Source organism: Hippichthys cyanospilos, chromosome 9, assembly GCF_059441005.1.
Source record: "Hippichthys cyanospilos isolate Australia breed blue-spotted pipefish chromosome 9, RoL_Hcya_1.0, whole genome shotgun sequence".
Lineage (NCBI taxonomy): Eukaryota > Metazoa > Chordata > Actinopteri > Syngnathiformes > Syngnathidae > Hippichthys > Hippichthys cyanospilos.
In genome coordinates, this window is record NC_142377.1 from 6,103,197 (window position 1) to 6,124,736 (window position 21,540).

General features: G+C 41.4%; 2 protein-coding genes across 3 annotated transcripts in view; both read right to left on the reverse strand.

Annotated features, from left to right (window-relative positions):
- Positions 1 to 368: 368 nt before the first annotated feature.
- Positions 369 to 21,540, reverse strand: part of phc2b (polyhomeotic homolog 2b (Drosophila)) — a 33,107-nt gene continuing 11,935 nt past the window's right edge. For both annotated transcript variants that reach the window (XM_088424617.1, XM_088424616.1), the window contains exons 2-15: positions 15,468 to 15,822; positions 14,318 to 14,479; positions 14,137 to 14,214; positions 13,156 to 13,317; positions 12,744 to 12,890; positions 9,471 to 9,765; positions 7,167 to 7,495; positions 6,544 to 6,757; positions 4,055 to 4,266; positions 2,852 to 2,981; positions 2,666 to 2,771; positions 2,380 to 2,494; positions 1,772 to 2,105; positions 369 to 1,547 (exon numbers count right to left, since the gene is read on the reverse strand). In XM_088424617.1, coding sequence (XP_088280743.1) covers positions 1,393 to 1,547; positions 1,772 to 2,105; positions 2,380 to 2,494; positions 2,666 to 2,771; positions 2,852 to 2,981; positions 4,055 to 4,266; positions 6,544 to 6,757; positions 7,167 to 7,495; positions 9,471 to 9,765; positions 12,744 to 12,890; positions 13,156 to 13,317; positions 14,137 to 14,214; positions 14,318 to 14,479; positions 15,468 to 15,764 — 2,736 coding nt within the window. In that variant the 5' untranslated portion in view covers positions 15,765 to 15,822 and the 3' untranslated portion in view covers positions 369 to 1,392. The remainder of the gene's footprint in view (positions 1,548 to 1,771; positions 2,106 to 2,379; positions 2,495 to 2,665; positions 2,772 to 2,851; positions 2,982 to 4,054; positions 4,267 to 6,543; positions 6,758 to 7,166; positions 7,496 to 9,470; positions 9,766 to 12,743; positions 12,891 to 13,155; positions 13,318 to 14,136; positions 14,215 to 14,317; positions 14,480 to 15,467; positions 15,823 to 21,540) is intronic.
- LOC148418634 (uncharacterized) lies at positions 10,959 to 11,627 on the reverse strand. The gene has a single exon (XM_088422739.1). It carries the CDS (start codon positions 11,625 to 11,627, stop codon positions 10,959 to 10,961), a length of 669 nt encoding a protein of 222 aa, XP_088278865.1.

Consider the following 21,540-nt stretch of genomic DNA (forward strand, 5'->3'; position numbering starts at 1 on the left):
TGGAAAAATACCCAACCAATACACGGATTAGGCATAATTTAAGAGCTCGCTCATCAATAAAAGTTCATTTTCAAGGTTCAGCTCACCATTTCCTGTGGAATTTCCCCTCTACATATACATCTGTAGTGGATAATTGTTAGGGAAACAACAATTAGCATTATGCCGAGGAACATGATTTTTCTCTTTCTAACTTCCTTTCCTAACCACAGGCCAGGTCACTCGAAAAAGTAGCGCCCCCCTTTGGAAGACAAAAGTTTCTTTCTGCAACAGCGTCCATACATAACATCCAAGACCGAACATCATTTCACCTCAGGGCTTCTCCGAAGAAAACACCACATGTACATCGCACCAATTAAAAACGACAAAAGTTCAGGGGAAATCTTTTAGAACTGCAAAAAGTTGCGTACCAAACAGTGCCATTAAACACAAACATTTAACAAAAGCTTGGCCAAGAACAGTCCTCTACGGCCACTAAACACACACAAATGGCATAATTTAAAAAGACAAATGGAAAAAAGTCCAATGTGTGTGTGTTTTTTTTTATATACATTTGCATATTTCAAAAAATATTAACATAAAATCTGTATTTAAAGAACAAGCTTACGTTAACTGTCAGTCGATCTAGATGCCATTTACACAAAATGTGACAACTCCAGTTTAAGGTGAAGGCAACACGAAGACGTTAAGTGCCATGTTAGTCAAATAAAGAGTCATAACTGTACAGAAACACTTGGCAGCAACATTCCTGATGATCATTAATACAATCTTCTGTTCCCAGACACAAATTTGCTTGTTTTGCCATTTCCTAGGCTGATAAAACTTCAAGATCGTGCCATATAAAATTTTATTTAAAAAAAAAAAAATACACAAAATCTTCATGGCAGTGCTACATTGACTCCCAGCCCTTCATGATTCTTCAGTAAACCACGTCTAGGTGCATCTCAATAAATTGGAATATCGTGGACAGCTTTTTTGTAGTTCAAAGTGAGTGAGAACTTGATGTAAAATAGTTTCACTTGAGTGAAACATTTCATGATTTCTTTTTTTGACATTTTGATTACAGCCAAAAAAATTAATCGTTTCAGGATTACACCCAATCAAAATGTTTCTAAATGTCTATTACATTTTTATTGAACTAGTCATACTAACAAACTTCCAATATTCAAGTTTATGGAGATGAACTACACATGAATCCACAAGAAAAAACTATTGATGAACTTGAAAAGACTTCTAATCTCAGTCGGTTCTCCTTGTGGACAACGATACGACGAACGAGTTTGCCGCTGGGAAACACTGTTATTGGGTCAACTGGGGATTCCGCCATCAAGTGCAGGAGTTAGTGAAGAAGAGATGGTGAGGTCATAGTCAAGTCACAGACATACGCAACTGTCGCTACGAGTCTTTGAGCATGTTGATGCGTGCAAAGATCTTGAGCGCCGGACCCAGTTTGATGTTCATAGTGCTCATCAGGTGATCCTCCTTCAACAGGAGCAAAGCTTGGCCGTCGATCTCTTGGGAGCGGAACTCATCTGCTATCTCCTGACAGCCTGTGTGGATGACAAAACATTGTTTGTCTTGCAACGTTCCACTGCTTAAACATGCGTACAGATCAAATAGTATAACACTTCCTAACATACGCCCTTAATAATCTCACGAGATCAATTACAAGAGTGACAAGTGTTGGAGCCGCTCTTAAATCACAAACTCAAATGCGGCTGGGGTCATATATTCACAATATATACACACGATATCAACTTGTTTTTTTTCTGACCTGGTAACGAACAGATGAACTGATACACTTCCTCCACATTCCACTTGGTGGGGTCGTTGGGTAAGAAAGGCTGACATAAAGCTGCCGAGGCGTCTCTGCCGGAGAGTGCCTCGGGCTCCGACGACCCCCTGCTTGGCTGCCGCTGGACGGGGACCGGGGCCGGCGGCGGGACGGGGGGTGCCGGAGGTCCCGAGCTGGCTGCCGACAGCGGCGAAGGCGGCTCCTCATAGCTGGACATCTCCGAACATGGGCTGGACTCCTCCTGGCTTGGCTGGGAGGGATGCGGCGACGACAACGAGCCGCCCTGAGGCTGCTGTGGCGACGGGGATATTTTCTATATGAATGAATGGAAATACCGTTATTCCGTTCCAGGGGCAGTATAGTACAGACAAAAAAAAAAAAAAACAGTACTTTCACAACTAACTGACTCAGGAAAATACAGTCATTTCTGTTGTGTTGTTATATCGCTTGTCGAAATGTCTTACTATTTGTGTTCAAACGTCAATTGGTTACAATTGTGTCCGAGACCTTTTATGAGGACACTTTGCGGGCACGATACAGTGCATTACATTCAAAAAGCAACAGTAGCTTAAGTGAGTTGCGCATACCCGCTTCTTTGCTTCGATACTTGAGCGGCCCTGACTTCTTCTACGCCAGCGGTTTGCTGGTTTCGTTTTCTCCACACGGAACAGTCCCATGCGCTTTGAGCAGCCCACATTGTACCTACGCAGACATATTTCAGATCATTTGTATTAGTAAACAGCGCAGATTTGTGCATCGTTTTGAAAAATAAATCATATTTGATCAATGGAGAGAATGTCTCAAACATAAAACATAATGCGTCGAAAAATTACGCTGTTTAACATAGAGTTCAAATAGTTAAATTTGACTTGCCTCTTGGCACAAACCATGGAACAGAAACGCTTCGAACCCTTGAACGTGTAGGCAAAGTCCACCCAGCCACAATATTCACACGTCAGCTTGGGCTCTTGATCCTTTTCTGTTGAAACAGAAAAGTTTATTTTATCATTATTATTTTATAACAAACAATTGGTTAAATCTCAGTGTTTTGTGCCTCACCAGTTAGATTCAAGTCCTCGGGCTCGGAGTCGGAGTTTGCCGCATTGCTGACGGGAGTTTTGTCCGGGTCGGAGGACAGTTGACTGTCCAATTTTTTGGGGCTGTTGATAAGGATGGGGAGACGCTCCACCTGTTGACACGGATGTAAAAAAAAAAGCTATAACAAAATGAAAAGTAGACAACTTCATTTTTGATGAACACACTGTGCGTGGATGTCTGATAAGTGGTCACACACAGGAAATTTGCATGATCTAAAATTGACAGAGTTGTCCTTGCCTCTGTCACCAATTGATTGCTCATATAGAGTTTGTTTTCTTATATTGCTGATCAATGTGTAATATAAGTGAGGTACAGTGAACCCTCACCACTTGATGTTCATCTTTCGTGCCCACAGTGCTTCGCATTCAAAAGTAACACACAGAAAATAAAAGCTATTTTGCAGTCCTAAAGAATTCTGTGGCTTCCCTGCATACCAGAGACGAATTGACTCACAGCACATGCCAAGGGGGCTCCTACAAGGAGCGTGATTGGCTCCTGGCGTGACATCGACCAATGAGTGAAAGAGGTGTGCACAAGACGCGCCGGGCAGGAGGCGAAAAGAGCGTTGGGCAGATGTTACAAGGAGTGCTGTTGTACTAAATTGGAATGCTGAGTGTAAATCCTGCTACCCCGTTGTCAAGCTTGTTCAGCTACGGGCTAGGACCGTAATCCCAGGGGCAGCTTCGACCCTCTGCGTCGCCCCGACTTCAGCCACAAGTTACTTTTGGAAGGTAAATAAACGAGGGTTGACTGTGTAACTACTGTTGTCACTTTTTGGATATCGTTAGCCCAAATGGTATGTGTTTGGCGCAAAGAATAATAATGCAATACACATTTTTTAGCTGCGGAGGAAACCAAATTCTTGCCATTGAAGCACTTCATTAGATCCATGAGCATGCATTAAACGTTTTGTTTAACTTAAGGGGCAGTTCAACTTTTAAAAGATTCCAAGAAACTTAAGTTTGATGAAGGAAAGATGCTCATCACATCATGTATTCTTTTTAGATAATTAAAGCCAGAGTTGCAGAAAAGCTGCGAGCTGTCACGGAGCAATAAAGAGGATTCGTGTTTGCCAGCTGACAGCCTCCTCGCAGGCGACAGAGAGCATGACAGCTCGGGGCTTGTCTAATCGAATGTGGCTGCCGCCGAGAGGGTGCCACTTACACACACTGGGAAGGGCTCAGCGCCCTCCTGGATGACAAAGCCCTCGATGACGTGCGTGAGGACCTGCGGCTTGACGATGGCCTGCGGAAGCTTGCTTTCACCATTGTGCGAAGCGACAGCCGTCACGCCGGGCGCCTGGCTGTCGTTTGTCGAGGTCATGGGCGGAGGCGAGCTCCCAGGTGCAGGCGCTGGCCTCTTGGTTGCCCCCCCTCCTGAATGGGAAATGATGCAACAAAAGCTTTGTTAAAAAGGATAAAACTTGTTGGGCTGCATCTGAAGACTCCACACATTACAAGGCCTGGTTAAAACCTGGACACAAAGTAGTTGATGAAAATACGAAGTTATTGCATCAACTTTACAGAATTCTTGTATAAAGCAATGTTTGCATGAAAAACGTTGGAAATTACATGCCAGATGTTATCAATGTTCAGTTCAATTAAAGTTGTTTGAATGGGTCCTCTCTTGCCTTCAAAATAGGTACACCGCGTAACAAATTCTTGACTCTTATGATGATGATTCGGTAGTTGGTCTTTCACTTTCTGTATAGCACTTTTCTACTTTAGGTATTGGAAGGAATTTACACTGACAGCATTTGCCTACAGATGATGCAGTGTCAGGAGTAACTGCTCAGTGGCCTGTTCAAGGACACTTCGACATGGTAACAAAAGTCTGATTTCAAACACCGATAGTCGCTTTGTCTCGACCAATGAGACATGCCGACCCCAGAACTCTGACTTCATGCTCCGAGTTCTCACTTTGAAATTCTGAGAATATGGTTACAATTCTGACTTGAGGTGGAATTTTGAGAGTAGTCAGATATGACAATAAAGGAAGAATTCTGACTAAAAAGAGAATCATGAGAATAGAGTCAGAATACTGACTGACACGTTTCATGAATAAGAAGCAAGAAATCCAAGAATAAAGTCAAAAACAATTACTTGTAACCGAGAATTTCATGAATAAAAATCTAAATTCTGAGAATAGTCAGAATTTTCTGAGAAAACATGACATTGCTGCCATGATTTTTTTTATATATTTATATACTGTCCATTAAAGTCTTCTACAGGAAATGTGATCAAATTATTGTTTGCAGAAAAAAAGTAAACTTAACAAAAACACACATATCACTTCACTTGTTTGTGTTCCTTTCTACATTAAGATTGGATGATATAACATAAAAGTTTATATAATATAAAAGGAAAGATTCCTTTTAAGCAACCCATCCATCCATCCATTCCTTCATCCATCCATTTCTCCATCCATACATTCCTCCATCCATCCATCCATCCATCCATCCATCCATCCATCCATCCATCCATCCATCTGCTAGAGCTGCTTATCAATCCATTTTGTAGAGCTGCTTATCCTCATTAGGGTCGCGGGCTTGCTGGTGCCTATCCTAGCTGGCTTCGGCAGTGGCAGTAGGCGGGGTACACCCTGGACTGCTTGGCAGCCAATCGCAGGGCACACTGGGACAAACTCATTCATGCACCCAATAAATAATTTTAGTGATGCCACGTATGTTTTTTGGAGAGTGGGAAGAATCCAGAGTGCCAGGAGAGAACCCATGCGGGCTCGGGGAGAACATACAAAAGCCACACAGGAAGGCTGGAGCCAGCTTCGATAGAACCTCGGGTCCCTTAACTGTGAGGCCGACGTGCTAACAACTCACCCACCGCCTCATTTTAAGTGTTTTATTTTTAAGTGTCAAAATTCCTACATCTTTTGAAAGCATTTTCCAAACACTCAGTCCTTAGTGTGATTGTAAATACGAATGGTTATCCATCTCTGCGCTGCCGTGCCTTTCCGGTTGCGCATTTTCACAGCAAAGTCTGTTTCTTTCCTTCATTTTTATGTCCAGAATCCTCGACAAGACTTGCTTGTGAAGATATGTTGTAGAAAATGGTATTAAAAATTTTAGAGCCAGTCACTTTCTTTTTTTAGCTGGAAATAGTATGGGTTAAAATATTCACAAAGAAATAACAGGAACACTACCACGTAAGTCACAACTTTTCTACAGAGGGCACTAAATTTCCCACAGCATTGATTGACCAAGCAATGTAACATCATCTGCAGTCATTGACACCACAAGTCGGGTGTGCGTTGACCTCCACAGCCGAGTCGCCACCGAATCCTTTAGACCAAATCACAGATCCCCTAGGGTTCGATTGAACCCAAGTTAAGAACCACTAATTTAGAGTGTCCAAGGAACCTACCCCCCGAGAGAATGTGGGAGGAAACCATGCTTGTTTTAGGGAAGTGCTAAGAAACCAGAGTGCTTGGAGAATACAAAACGTGGGCAGTGAGAAAACAATAAAAGTCCACACAGGAAGGCCAGAGCCCTAAGTGAGCCCACGACCTCTGCATGTGAAGAGGACGTGCTAAACCACTGTGCCACCCTTGTGTATGATACCATTCTATTATGATCAACTCTTAGTTAATTAGCACGGAAAGCTTCCAACTTGAAAATGGATTCAATTGTTCTTTACCTTGTGCTTGACTTTGTGGCACTGAGTCTGCTTTAGGTTGCTCTAAAGTCTTCCTGGGTTGCAATGGCGTACTTTGCTGCTGTGGTGGTTGTGGCGTTGGTTCTGGCAGAGGTGGCTTTTGTTGCTGCTGCTGTGAGGTGGCGGCTGCGTTCGTCTCTCTCACCACGAGTGATGTTGGCTTATCTTTACACTCCTGAACCAGTGTTCGAGAGGCCTGCAGTTGCAAATGGAAATGCCGTTCCAGAGGGAAGATCATTTTTCCTTGTTAATTAAAGGGCCATAAGGGTTTATAACACCACCTGGTAGCTGGCAAGCATACAGGCAGTACCTCTAAAGCTGAAAATTTGCCAAGACTTTATCTCCTGCCAATATTGTGTTAATTGCAAAGTCACTGTTCAACGAGTATTCTACATGTCACACAAGGTGCTGTTTACGTGATGCATTGACAACTAGTTACACAGAATTGTAGGTTGGTAGCTGGTAGGTTTAAATCAAAAAGGCAGTGTAAAGCTGGTTATTTTATGTGGTTTCTGTGTAAAAAAACATTTTTGGAATACATAAAGAACAGGCGCACCCGTGGGCATGGCAATTTAACAGATTGTTGAGCAACATGCAGCTCGTACCGTGGGATGAATTTGCAGGTTGATGGCTGTTAGCTGCACAGGCTGAGCTTTGGCCTGACTTGTCAGCGTGGAGGAAGAGGTTGATGAGGAGGCGGGCTGGAGTGTGTGGGGGCTGATGGTGGAGTGGAAGATGGTGGCGTGCTGGCCTGGAGCTGGGGTCTGGTGTGGCGCTGGCTTGGGTAGCACTGGGACAGGGTGCGGCGAAGGTTGAATGGACGCTGTCTGCAGCAGCTGACCAGGGGTCCTCTGGGAACTTTGGCTGTGATGGACCACAAACTGCTGCTGCTTGTGTTGTTGGACCAGTGAGTGGGGCTGAACCTGTGTGTAAGCTGCAAGCAAAATAGATGTTTTTTTTTCCCTTCAATTTTAAGAATTGAGAGCACTATGCGTGGCCATACTGACCCTTAAATCACAGAGGACAGAGAAATATAACTGTGTGTGCATATGTTATTTTGATTTTAGGAGGTATAGTAGCCATGTAAAGAATCAGTGGCTGCTTGTCCAAACGTTTCCTCTGCTGCTGTTTCATTTTTGTCTCGACCCACAGGTGCAGCCAAATAGCACTTGAATTGTTCGCAGGTTGCACGTGAATAACTCAGCACAGATTTAAATCACAAATCACAGTGTTTGGTTAGACTGGGCTGATTTCTCTCCACTGATTTAAATGAACCAATGCATTTTTTTTCAAGCTGTCTTTGTTGGCGCTCAAGAAGATTGCACAGTAAAGTAAATAAGACCACAATAAAAACAGAAAAAAAGACAGAGGAAATTATTGAGCAGGCAGTTTTAGGTGGTGAACACATAAACAGAAAGTCTCTTCCTGAGTGCCATGGTTAAAGCACAGCGTTCTTGGCACAAAACAAGCATTTTCCTCAGCCTTATGTGGCGATAAGAATGAAAAAAAAAGGTGCTGGACTTAAGCCAATTTGATGGGTATTTTATGCTAGTATGCCAGCACCATGTTTGTTGTGAACAGGCCAAGACAGAGCGATCTGACGGTGCAAATAATTGAAATTAAAAGTTTTGTGTGCTGTCGTTTGTTCTTTGTGAATTCAGCCCCGAAGGTGAGCTGGTCTCACAAACATCTTCTTCATCTACCCTAATTCCCTGAATATAAGATGGACCTGTGTATAGGACATGCCCTTAATTTTAGGGTCATATTCTTTTATTTATTATGTTACCGTGTATAAGACGCGATAACACTTTGGCAACAATGTAAAAACTATAGCAAAACAAAATTCATTTTCCTAAACCCTTCATATTTTTTTGTGTTCATATATCCATAAGTTACATATTTGTTGCGGGTTAAGTGTGTTTCAGATGTCTCACATTGTGAGCTGTCAGTGAACACAGCACGAACGTACAGATGAATGCGCTTAAAGCAGTTATTCATTTTTTTCCTCGCAAAGCAGGTCGAGTTCATTTTGCCATAAATACTTGAAGATGTGCACCATCCGTGTTACACTGAGTTTACAATTGTGTGTAAATGCCAAAAGACCTCAATTAAAAACAAGTCAAATCGAATACCTTTTTGTGTTCTCTAATCAATGCAGACAAATCCATACCTTGCCACTCTTAATTAAATCAGCTGGAGACATAACTTTTATATGATCCTCTCAGTTTTAGTAATATTCCTGTGTGTGTGAATAAGGACGGGCTTGAACATTTGTTCAGTCTGCTCACTTCTTTTATTGAAAATAATGCTCGAATAACCTTAGCTAACACGAGCTGCTGTTAGTTGCAACAGGCACTTGCTGCTAACTGACGTCCGCTCTCTAGCTCGTCCTATTACAGTAATTATTGTAACGTAAAACTATGGCTGATATAAAAATGCACATCTGTGCGTCAAAACTCGGCTTATTTGGCTGACATCAATCTACCACGAAAAGTGTAGAATTGAAAAAAAAATTCTATTGTTTATAGGATGGACCTATACTTTTGGCCTTCATTTTTTGGGGGAAAAAGTGTGCCTTATATTTGAGGTATTATTGAGGTAATAGGGTATTTTGCTAACTGCTCGTTTACTATTATATGACAAAAAAAAAAAAAATCATACTTTCATCCATCAATCCAACAAAGTGATTCAATAGCATAGGACATAAAAGTTAACTGAGGTGATGCCGCAGTTCACTTTAACATCTTTGTGATAAACACTCGATCATTCATGTATCTATTATCATTGGTGGTGTTTAGGGGCATTCAGTCATAATCTGGTTTCAAAGTTGTGGTGATGTGAAAACTGGCAACACCTTAAAAGAAATCAGAAAGCACACATCACAATGAAGTTTTTTGGTTATGACTCACCCGGAGCGATGAGAGGCTGCGCACTGACTGTCGTGACGTTGCGGCTCATGTTAATTGCCCGGGCCTCTGTGACCACCACGGCATCTCCCTTCTTCCCTGCCTCGGAGGGGCTCTCGGACGAGCCAGACTTGACTCCTGCAGACACTTGCACCCCCTGGGCAGGGTTCTTGACCAGCGAGGCAGGCTGGATAGGCACAGGGCTCTGCTTCAGACTGAGAGCCTGAAGTGTCTGAGTCTGGGAGGAGGATGTGGTTGTTCCATGTTGGCCGCGTATGGCTAAATTTTGGACCTGATTCTTAAGACAAAAAAGAGCAAACTTTCAATGAGTTATTTATTAATCAATTTTATATAATGCTTGTCATCATGTCTGCTACAGCATATCCCATTCCATTGCATGAATAAATAAAACACTTAATGGAAAAAAAGTCAAGTGCACTATACCGCAAAAAACACCCGTCCATTCCCGGAACCACTTATCCCCAACAAAGGTTGCGGGCACGCTGGAGCCTATCCCAGAAAGCAAGCTTACTAGCTTCGGAAACATATTGAGAGGAAAAAAAAATGCACGCAGCCAAACATGCCTGCGGGGGGGCAGAGATGTTACACGCAGAGTAAACCGTGATCTTGGCCTCTTTTTTTTTTTTTTTAGGGTCACCCAGGTTTGGGCAAGGGATGGCCCAAAAGACTATTTGACGGCCAAAAGACTACTTGACGTCATATCCACTAACATTATGCGTGGTATTAAATATTACCTGGGAGATTTATTAGATAAAGTCCACAAAAAAATGGGAATAACAATTGTTAACAAAACTTTCCAACAATGCACTTCTTAACTCCATCAACACCTGAAAGTGGGACACCCGAGTTACACTTTAAAGAAGTCAACCCAACATGTAAAAACGCCGTGCCTTATTTAAATTATGCATATTTACTAAACATTGTGTTTTTTGTTGTTTTTTTTTTTACTTTTAGTCTAATGGTATTTATTTTTTAATGAGAGCATATAACACCTATATTGTTTCCTGTAATCTGTCAGATGAACGACGTCCAACTCGGTTTCTGGATTTGGTTATCTAGCGTTAAACACCTACCTTTTAATCTTATTTATTTAGTTAGGGTTTTTTTATTCACATGATATTTTTATCACATAATACATAAGATTACAATTCAGTAACACATCCTTTTAACACAATCAATGAAAACTAACAAAAACATATATAAACAATCAATTTTGTTAATTTAGTGTAATTTCAACCTAAGTTTGAAACAGCAAATGAATCACTCAATTTTCATACCAGAAACTTTGTATTTGAGGAAAGCATGAAGAAGTATCTTAACTGTACTCAACAAAATCAGAATTTGCATTTTTCTATATATAGTCTTATTTAGGTATATAACTTATTTAGGTTGAATTCCAATGTCACTATTGGCACAGCACGTCTTGCTTGTCTGGCCCTCTTCCTTCAACAATCACTTTAGCCTGTTGGCCTATGACTTGTGGGCCCCGGCCAGCTTCCTGGACTTGTAAAAGTTCCTGTCCCTCGCCGTCTCCTTCCTGCCCTCCTTGACCCTGCTCTTCTTCCTGCTGGTCGGCTGCTCCAAGGCCTTGTTCTTCATTGCTTCCAAAGTCACCTCCTTGGAGAAGTTAGCACCAGAAGAGTTAAAGAAGGACCTGCTGATTTGCGGCAAGATGTTGTTGGTCTGCCTGTGCCTCTCCTGGCACCTGTATCCCTGCAAGGTCGGGTCTGAGGTCCCCAGGAACTCCAGCAGGTGCCTGAACCTGTCCCTGTGGCACATGGCAAGGGAGAGGAAACGCACCCTGCACTCCTTCTTGTCCTCCCTGTATATCAGGGAGTCCCACAACGACATCCTCAAGGATGCCATGCGGGCCATGGGAAGAGAAGACCACTTCAGGACCGCCCGGCCCATCTCCAATTCTCCCCTGTCAACCAGCTCGACCAGGGCGTCGAACATCACAGAAGGTGGGTCGCCCCTCTTGAGCTCCACAACAATCTCCATCTTCTCTTGCTCGATAAGCTCCTGCTTGTAGCACTTAGCCACAGAGGAGTTGGCCTGGACCTTCCTGGCCAGGGAGCTGGCGTGGTTGCTGATTGCAGCCAGGCACAACTCGTCCATTGATAGGTCCGGCTTTGCCATTTTTTGCACAATGTTTTCAAAGTCCTATTTTAGATAATAATTACCTTGAATCCTTGACCGAATCCCTCTAGAAACTCTTGCAAGCTTCTATGCACTAAAACGTGACGATTTCGTCCTGTTTCTACTGAAATTCGGCGTGAGAACGCAGCGTGTGTTTGAGTTGTTGTTGCAGTGAAAGCCGCTCTCACTCTGCCCCCAATCTGCCTCTGGGTCGGCCCCCTACGGAGAGCTTTATCTGACTTTATCTAACTCAGTAAATATGAAAATAAATAAATAAATAAATAAATAAATAAATAAATAAAATAAAATGCTTTTGACATTCAATGACTCGCTATGGCCCAGGACTGAGCAATTAAGTGTGTTCATTTGAGACTCATGCACTGATGATGGGAAGCAGCTCGGCGCTGCAAAAACTGGTGACTAAAACGACATGGCCGTACCATGACCATATGTGGGTAAGCACATTGCACTTTTCAACCTGTCTGAGCAATTTCATCCATGAAATTTGACATATGCTCACATACATACATATACATATATATGTATCAATATCACTGTAAAGCAGCTGTGTATAGGAACAGAGACATGATCAAATTAACCTAGTGGGCATCTTCAGTGGATAGCGTATTGTAGTCTATGTGACAATGTTTACATGAATGGCTGGTGCAATATTCTGAATAGTCTGAAATTCGCCACACTCAAAATATTCTATCTTTTTTGACACATTTATTTTCCCGCTCCATCAACAACATGCCAAATCAACTTAAACATTTTTTGCATGAGGCGACTATAGAAGTATAAAAAAACTCAATTGAATTCTTTTGATGTGCAGTACACATTTCTTGTGTGCTGAGAGGGTTAGGGACGATCACCAGTAGTGATTACACAATGTAAACTCTAGATATAAAAGGTGTGCAACGGTAATAATTCACAAATATTGATCAACCTCAAAAATACCCTTAAATCATTATGACATTATGACATGACCCTAAATATGACAAGAGCTACAGAAAATGGATACAACTGATGTTTTGGCTATAAAGACCTGTCATTTTGAGGGCCATTCTTGGGTTTTTACATTTGCATAAAGCAAAAAAATGAAAACATGAAGCGTACCTGCGCAGAGCTGTCTGATTGCATTGCCGTCACGGTGGCTGTCGGCGTGAAAATCAGCTGCGGCGACAGGGGGACTGCTCGTCCCAAACTCCTAGCCACTTGCACCAAGTTGCTCTGCTGTGCCTGAAAGACGTTGCTTTGCTGGGCCTAGAACATACCATACACATACACTACAGTCAACGAAGTAGCTGCAGAATAGCAAATAATAAATAGCTCAAGAAAATGTCGAGGTAAAGCAAAGTTTCAGTGCCAGATTTCAACAAAGCTGAACAACAGATAGAAAAGCGTTTCTAATTTCATTAGCAACTCATTACACTGATTGCAGCATACCATGCAGGATTCACACGAACAAAGGTGCTAGCTAGAAATGACAAAAAAATGCTTAATTTTTCTTCATGAGGTAAATTCTCACCATCTGTGCACGCAGGTACATCTGCGCCTGGCTGGCAGTGAGGGTGGGGCTCGATGAGCTACCCAGAAGAACAGCTTGTTGGGAAATACTGGTGGGAGTGGAGGTGATACTCTGAGCGCGGCTGATAAGCTGTGCGGCTGCCGGCGAGGCGGTCAGATTGATCTGAAAGGGTGAACATTACTGTCAGAATGTCTTTTGAAAAATGAAAACTTAAAAAAAAAAAAAAAAGTCAAATTTATAATACAGAATCACCCAGCTATTTGAAATTTAAATTTAAATTCTCCAAGAAGAGGTTCAACAAAGTAGAAGTGCCGGAATTAAACTGAAAATGGCTGCTTACAACTAAAATGGCTAACTTTCTTCTTAGAACACGGGTTGGTGACAATGTTGGCGCATCCTGTTATTTGGCCACAGCTACCCAATTTCTCATCGATTGGTAGAAGAATTGTCAGGGACGAGTTTGTTCAAATTTTGCAGGGCATTTTACTGACCAATGAACAGAAAGTTAAAATACAAACATTGAAAAAAAACGGAGCAATATCAGGCATTTTGAGGCTTACATGAAGGCAACTAATACTGTATATGAAACAGGCGTTACCTGAGCCAGTGGCAAACTGGCCGCCCTCTGAGATGTACATTAAAAACAGGTTGATTTTGCTGAATTAATTTTCCACAAATGCAATTTTCATCAGAATGTATATTTAGTAGGCACATTGAACATAATGTAAAGAGGTTTTTTCTAGGTTGACTTCCCCTTTTTAAAAAAAATGCCTCTCACTAACAATCCAGGGTTTAGTTTACTTCGCTCTTCGACATGAAATGATGTCCATCTAAGTATTTGTTCTGTGTGAAAATACTTAATACAGGCATGTACAAGATGTGGGTGTCTAATTTGTAAAATGTAACCTAAACCCAAACAGCCTACGTTGAGGTCTGCTTTCATAGAAGTGTCATTCCTACTACTTGATAGATCTTTCTTACTGTGGTTTGTGTCGATCCTGTCTGCTGAGATGTTGTGGCGCTCTGGGAGGAGTTCTGCCGACCCGCTGCTATACTGGCCTGAGGCAAGGCAGGGAAAAGGGTGGAGATAGATTTAACCCAGAATATAATATGCAAAGACAAACAAAAAAAAAATCTATGGGCTTGGGAGGCGCATTATTACCTGCTGCACGGCAGCAAGGCTCTGCAGCTGAGCGGTGCTCAGGCTATGCTGCTGCTGGAGCGCTGCGGTCTGTAACATAAGATGCTGCTGCTGCGCCGCGTACATCTGCTGTAAATACTGTGCCGCCGTGTTGGGCTGCCTGTGAAGTGCTTGCTGGATCACCTGAACGGCAAAGCAGATGACAAAAGCTTGATGAAGATGTGCAAAGAGGAAATTAGGAAACAATGGTAGCAAGTGAGCCCACACTCAAATAATAAAAAACAGCGGGGTGTGCGGAAGGATTTTGTAGTTGGTACTCGGATTGTGGCTGTTTTGGAATACTACATCAACCAAAAGATGATATTGATTTCAAGTCCATCAATGGAAGCTTTTTAATTCGCTTTCCTCTCCTCGTCATTAATGGTGTCTATTTTCCCCCATCTAGTTTTCCATGCCGCACATTGGAATCTGTCTCGGACTAATCAATGGCCTCCAAAGTATACACGTCAAGTTTTATAAACGGGCTTTTTTTGGAACCACAAGGCAGCGGGTACCAGAAAAATTGAGGAGTGTAGAGCAGGTAAATTTCAAAGGAAAAACTGATTTTGTTGAGTAAAGTGGGGTACAAAGCTTCGGGACGTTTTCAGTTCTAAAAATAAATGCAACTTTTAATGAGTATGGAACGCATACATATCTGATTAATAACTGCATATAAAAGAGACCCGGGTCTGAATTTGGGGGGGGAAAAAAGATGCCTTCTAATGCTCACACTACATGAGAAAAAAAAATAAAAATACATTGCCAAATATGGGTATTAAAAAAACTGAATTGAGCTGCAGTGTGAGCATAGACGTAGTTGCCATAGTGAGGAAGGGGCCAACAAAACCAGCCATTTTAAAATAAGTGGAAGCTAAGGCTGATCCTCTATGGTACTAAATGACCAATTCTCCCTTATACTGCTTGGTAACAATGCTGTTGGTCTGAATGGAGGAGAAGCCCGCCATTAAAAGTGGGACCTTATTCAGCTTGTGTGGAATCTAATTCTTGGGGTCAGGATGTCAAGAGTACTTAAGTGCAAAGAGCATTCTTCCCTTCAATTGTTTTGAAAGACCTGAGTGAACACAAACATCTCTCATTTCAGTCACATTAGTAAAACTATGGAAGTAATCACCTGGACTGTTTGCCTGTCTGGTATTCCGCCGTAAACAGAAATCTGAGGGACTGCTTGTCTTGCCGCAGAAGTACTACTACTCGTGCTGCTACTAGTACTACTAGTACTGCTGCTGCTGGTATTAGAACAGCTGGCAGAAGCAGCAGTGGTAGTAGACTGTGTTGTTATGTTACTGCTGACAGTTGTGGTGGAGCTGGAGGACGTGGTGGTGGTGGTGGTGATGGTTGCAGAGCTGCCGCCCGTGGAAGTGGTTGTCGTGGTGGCAGCGGTGGTGGTGGGGGGCCCCGGCTCGCTCATGGTGCCCTCTGCTCTTCTCACCTTTGACCCCCGGCTTTTCTGAATGGCACGCCTGTGCCTGAAACACCGCAGAGAAAATGGTGAATGAGAGATGGAGAAACAATCTCGGGACAACACAAAACATAGTTGAAGAAAAAAACACCGGGGGTAGCCTTTTTTTTTTTTAAAAAAAGCAAAAGAGTAGGTAATGTGCAAGGGTCAATTGCCAGGTGTGTGGGGGTGACTCGCTGATGACGCAGACTGCAATTTCTGCGCAATTGTCCAATTCAGTTGTGGTCGGCCATGTCGCATACTTCATGGCTTGGAGGGGTTACATACTTTTATTTGAAATATTTACAGTTTTCCCAAAAGAACATTTTTAGCCCAAATACTCCATTCATTCTCAATGAGGCCTAATTATCCCCCAAAAAAGTTCACCATTCGCTTAATTTGCAATGAAACCGTTATAACAGCAAATTTAATTCACCAAGGGGAATGATTGAACATGCCAAAAATCTTTGCCCCGATCAAAACATCCTCTTTTGTAATACAAAAACCCTTCCATGTACATTATATACATGTTCTATATTATTCACTTCTCTCTCACCTTGTTCAGATCATTCAAGCTACCTATATTTACTATTCAGATTAACACATTTCCTAAAAAAGAAAAAAAAAAAAAGACTAAAAAAGAAAAAAAGTATTTACCTACAGTTTTTACATATATTGACTTAAATCATTGGAATGATTTACATCATTCCAACATCAACGCATTGATCTTGTTCAAGTTAATTCCATGTCATTACAAATAATTCAAATACCAAAGCGGTTACATACCTGGCTAGTACTCAAATGTCCCCATTTGTACTATCAATTTAACATACTTCCAAAATGGACTCTGTTCAGTTTCAGAGGTGTCAAACATAACGATAATTTAACCAAAAGAAGAAGAAAAAGAAAACTACTGTTTAGACATTTATCACAAGGGGCAATGCCAGCTTTCTGATGCCATCCGTGTCAGCAGAAGAATCAATACTGTTGAAGTGTAAGCCGAGAACAAATGAAATGGGTACATTTAACCATGTAAATAAAACAACCTGCTACAGCCGATTGATTAAAGACAACACTGTACTTGGCGCCACAATTTTGTGTGAGAGACACAATAGAACAAAGCAAGAAAAAAAAATGTGGTTCCACTAATGAGATTCTGAAAATTCTGTATAGAAAGGGAAGCTGGATGACAAGAATTAACAGCTGCCCTCAACCACATTACACAGAAGACACAAATAACTCATGTCATAAAAAAATGCATCTTTATTTTTATATAACAGCAAGTCTAGTTATTGTCCATACATCCAATCCTTCCACTTTCTGTAGCTGGTTATTGTGTGTCCGTGAATTTGGTTGACCAGTTACGCATCACTGTGCGTTCTGGCGGACAAGTCGAGACACATCCCACGGCTCAACTGCTAATTTGGTACCGAAAATTAGCACAACATTTTTGACATTACCTTGTTATCAATTTTCATCTAGGGATTGGACTCCAGCCAGTGTGAAAATTGAGTTTTTTGCATTACATCCCATGCATGGCACAAATACAAGACATGATCTGTATGGAATTGTCAAGGCCCCAACACCGGGTCTACTGGGGGAACTGAAGCACCAGATCATGTATGGTAGGCGAAGTCCAAAGTCTATTCTGTCAGATAGGTTATATGCAGGTAAGTACATAACTGGTATACAGGTACATTCACGACAGAAATACCTGATGTGTAAAATCACATGCTTCACTTTGCGCATTTGCATACCCTAACTACCCTAACTACCCATATAAAACACTGAGCTGAACATTTGTTTCCCCTTGAAAAGTGGCTCCAAGATGTGCCATGGCTTGAAGCAAGATTTAAATATGCTACAAGATTTACCGCTAATGTCCCCAGCTAGCATACAAAACTAGTGCGTTTGATACAGGGTTGAAAGACATCCTTCATTTGAGAAGTATGAAAAAAGCACATGAATGTAGTGCAACATACAAACAAGCTAATCCACACAAGGTCTATATGATAGTTTTCTCCTCGCCTTTCAAAAGCTAAGAACATGCATCCCATGTCTTCCTATTTTGAGGATATTTATTTGTTTGTTTACTGAAGCAGGTTTGACTGGCTGCTGAGGCTGCATATTAGTCTTGCGAAGGAGATGGTTTACGTTGTCATTTTACAGTTGATGAAGAATTTACAGATGACTTCCTTGGACTAATTAAACTAGGTCGCCAAAGAACTGCGCAAACCATAACTGACAAGAGTTGTAAGCCTAATAAAGGGGTTCTTGGGTCTCCTAAGGCGACCATCACGAGTCCCATTCACTTTGAGGTTGTGAAGATATAATTCTGCAGTCTTCCTGCTGAATAGAACAAATGCGACAGGTAAGGTGTGCAGTCAAGTCTTTTCTATTTATTTTGCCTTCACACCACCACTTGCACGCTCCTGCACACACATCCACCAAATGCGGCAGCTAGTAGAACAACCATTCCAAACAGAAAACAAATGCAAATAAATGAAAACACAGCACATACTGAATAATATTTTACACAATAGTGAAACTTTGAGGATTCAGGCTGCCTGTATGCTTACACAGATGGTGCGCTGCTCATGTGGGAGCGAAACCGAGAATGACAATGAGGAAGATGATATACATCTGAGTAAACCAAAAAAAGAATATGTGCACCCCTGGTTATATGGACTGTGAGTACTCTATTTACCCTCCACTATTTACCCACCTGAAGTTAGTTCTATCTCCCCTAGATATTACTGAATTACGACCAATTTATTTCTCAATCATGCTTTAGAAATATTTTACTTGACTGATAGAAAATTGCTGATTTTTATTTCTTTGAAGAAAAATTTGGCCTATGTCAGAGAAATCTCTAAAAGAAGACTAGGACAGGCCTAGCTGCTAAGCAGCAAAAAGAGTAACTCAGACCAGCCAAGATTGACTTTTCTATGCCATGGATATGGAAAAAGCTTGGGCAAATGAACTTGTACGTTCTCCAACGCGAATTCAACTGCCCAAGCGCCCCTGCCTGGTTTTTATTAATTCCGCAAAGCATTGCACATTACAAGACATAACAAAAAGAGCCAGTCGGGCGCCACCAACAGTTGGGCCAAGGTCCCAGTTTTATCTAAGGACTGGGGTGAGATGAACTCGGACTGCACACATGGATAGCAATGCACACTATTGTAGACATGAAATAAACACATAATGATAACAACCTAATATGATTTCCTTCACAGACTACTTTTGCCATTTCCCGAAAAAAATATCTTGATGGTGCCTTGAATATTATCACTCTATTCATTTAATGTGCATATTATGGAGTGTTATCGGCGTCATTTGACTCAGCCCCCAGTCATGACCATGTTCCTGGGAAGAACTTCAAAACAAAAGCGAACCCAGCCCATTCATGTTACTTGTGATAGAGTTTATTATGAAGCATTGACTGGCCTTCCCACGATGTTGTGATGTTTTACTATAATGGAGTAAATTGACAGGTAGTGTAGGGGATTCCAAATGGGGATGTGTTTAATTGCACTTATGGCTCAACAAGCTTGAAGGAGAGGAAAAAAAAAAAAGTTCTTGCCCCATCTCTGTGGTATTAGTTATTTTCTGGTAAATGTGTCTAACCTGCCTGGGTCATTTTACGCAGCGTGACTTTTAACCAACTGCTCTATACCCATGCTATGCTGCCATCTTTCTGTGAGGAATTTACATTCAGAATTAATGTGTTTAGGCACACAAAAATAATGTTAATGTTTTTTTTTCCTCTTATTGTTGGGGCACCCATACATTTTATTTTGCGTTTTCATAGCATTCAGAGACTGGAATCTTGTGTCAGCTGGTGATGCCTGACAGCAAATAGTATCCAGACATGCATATCAACTATGTAAAAGATTGGCCTCCGGGAGCCAAGGAGAAGCAAATATGGTTGCCGCCATGGCGTCTCTGACAGATGTTACCACAGGCTCTTATAGGCTTGCTCTAATAAAGCTAGTGTAACCAAAATACAATTGGATGCCATTTTTCCCTGATGAGACATATATATTTTTCTTTCCAAGCTCCTTTACAGACATCCCATTTCACACTTTTTTTTTTTTTTTTTTTAAATAAAACGCCAGCAGACGATAGATCCTAAAAGTGCAACTTGAGAGGGGGGAACAGAATTAAGTAAATGCAGACTCCAGGACTAAAGAAGAGGAAGTCAAGATGCTACAGAGGAAGAGGGGTCAACAGCTGACTGGGGTGAAAAATGCTTGAAGAGAGAAGGATAGAATTTCTAGCCTCGAGGTTAGAGGTGTGTGCATGTAATTAAACAGCAAAATGAGGGGTGAAGGTTGAGAAAGCGGCTTGAGGATTTTAAACAGCGTGAGGAGGGTTTGATGGAAGTAATTAAATCAGGACCTACACTGCAGACACACTGCCATTCTAAAGTCATTACTGCCTCCTCCTCCTCATTACTATTTAGAGAGGATTAGGGGCCCGTGCCCAGATGTACAACCTGCTTATTTTAGCAGACCTCCCAACTAAATGAAAACCATTTGAAACCATGTGCTTTTCCATAAACTGCAGTGTGAGGTGCAGAGCTGAGTTTACAGTCAAGCAAAAATAAGAATGATAAAGAAAGAGCATGATTATTCCATCACATTAACTGCTCAGCGTCCAAATTTTTGGTGTGAGTGACAGTACTGAAATCCAATCAGACATAAGCTTACGTTTGTACACAAGGCACCAGCCGCAATAGCACCACATTCACAGGGGGTAGAGGGAATGATGCTTTTGGCCCCCGCAGTCTCTCCATGAGGGGAAACTCACCCATTCATCAGTGATGGTGATGGAAAATGCCATTTCCAACCCCATTTTATTATATGTGTATATTGATATATTTAAAACAGATCACTGTTTACATTTCATTGGCTTTGTCTAGAAACAGCCTGTGTTCAAATTTGATCAAGTTGATATTTTTCTTCACAAATAAAAACTAGATAGTCCAGATGTGGACCCGTCGTTTACTTACTGCACAAAGTATCACTTCAACAGTGTGAGAAGTTTCAGAACTCCACCTCTAAAACTACAAGACGTCTCCTCAAAATTAAAAGTTGCAACAAGAAAGAATATCCTTGATAGGTATTGACATTGAGAAGAGACGTGAGTAGAGCTGTTCTAATAAAAACTGTGATGTTTCAGTGTTAAGGAAAACTAGTGAGCTACGTTAAGTATGAAGCTTGCAGGCAGATGTCCATCCATTAGACACCCCAGTAAGCTTATAACTTTTTCTCATGCTGACACCTTTAAAATAAAGTTCAGAAAAAATCTACTGAATCTAATTGTACTTTGGCTGACTAATAAAACCTCACGGCTTTAGTGAGCTTTAATGAACACTGCTAGCAGGAGCCATTTGTGTCAGTATTAAATCAAGAGTTAAGAGACTTTTCATAAATTTCCTTTCAACCAATTAAATTATATATTAAACATGTTTTGGGGTAATGTAAACAATATGAGCAATGGAAAAATCTAAAAATAAAAGTCTCTGACTGACTGAAAAATGTGACCAAAGAAAAAAATGTGACTATGGTGCTAAAAACTGACAATTTAAAGAAGCTGGAGGTACAAGCCCAAACCACTTCTTAAACATTAACTTATCGGCAAATATTACTAATATATTAGATGCTCTGAACTGCTCATATGTGTAATGAAGGCACTTAAAGAATTCTGTATTCCTATTTAATGGTCTACACTTCCACTA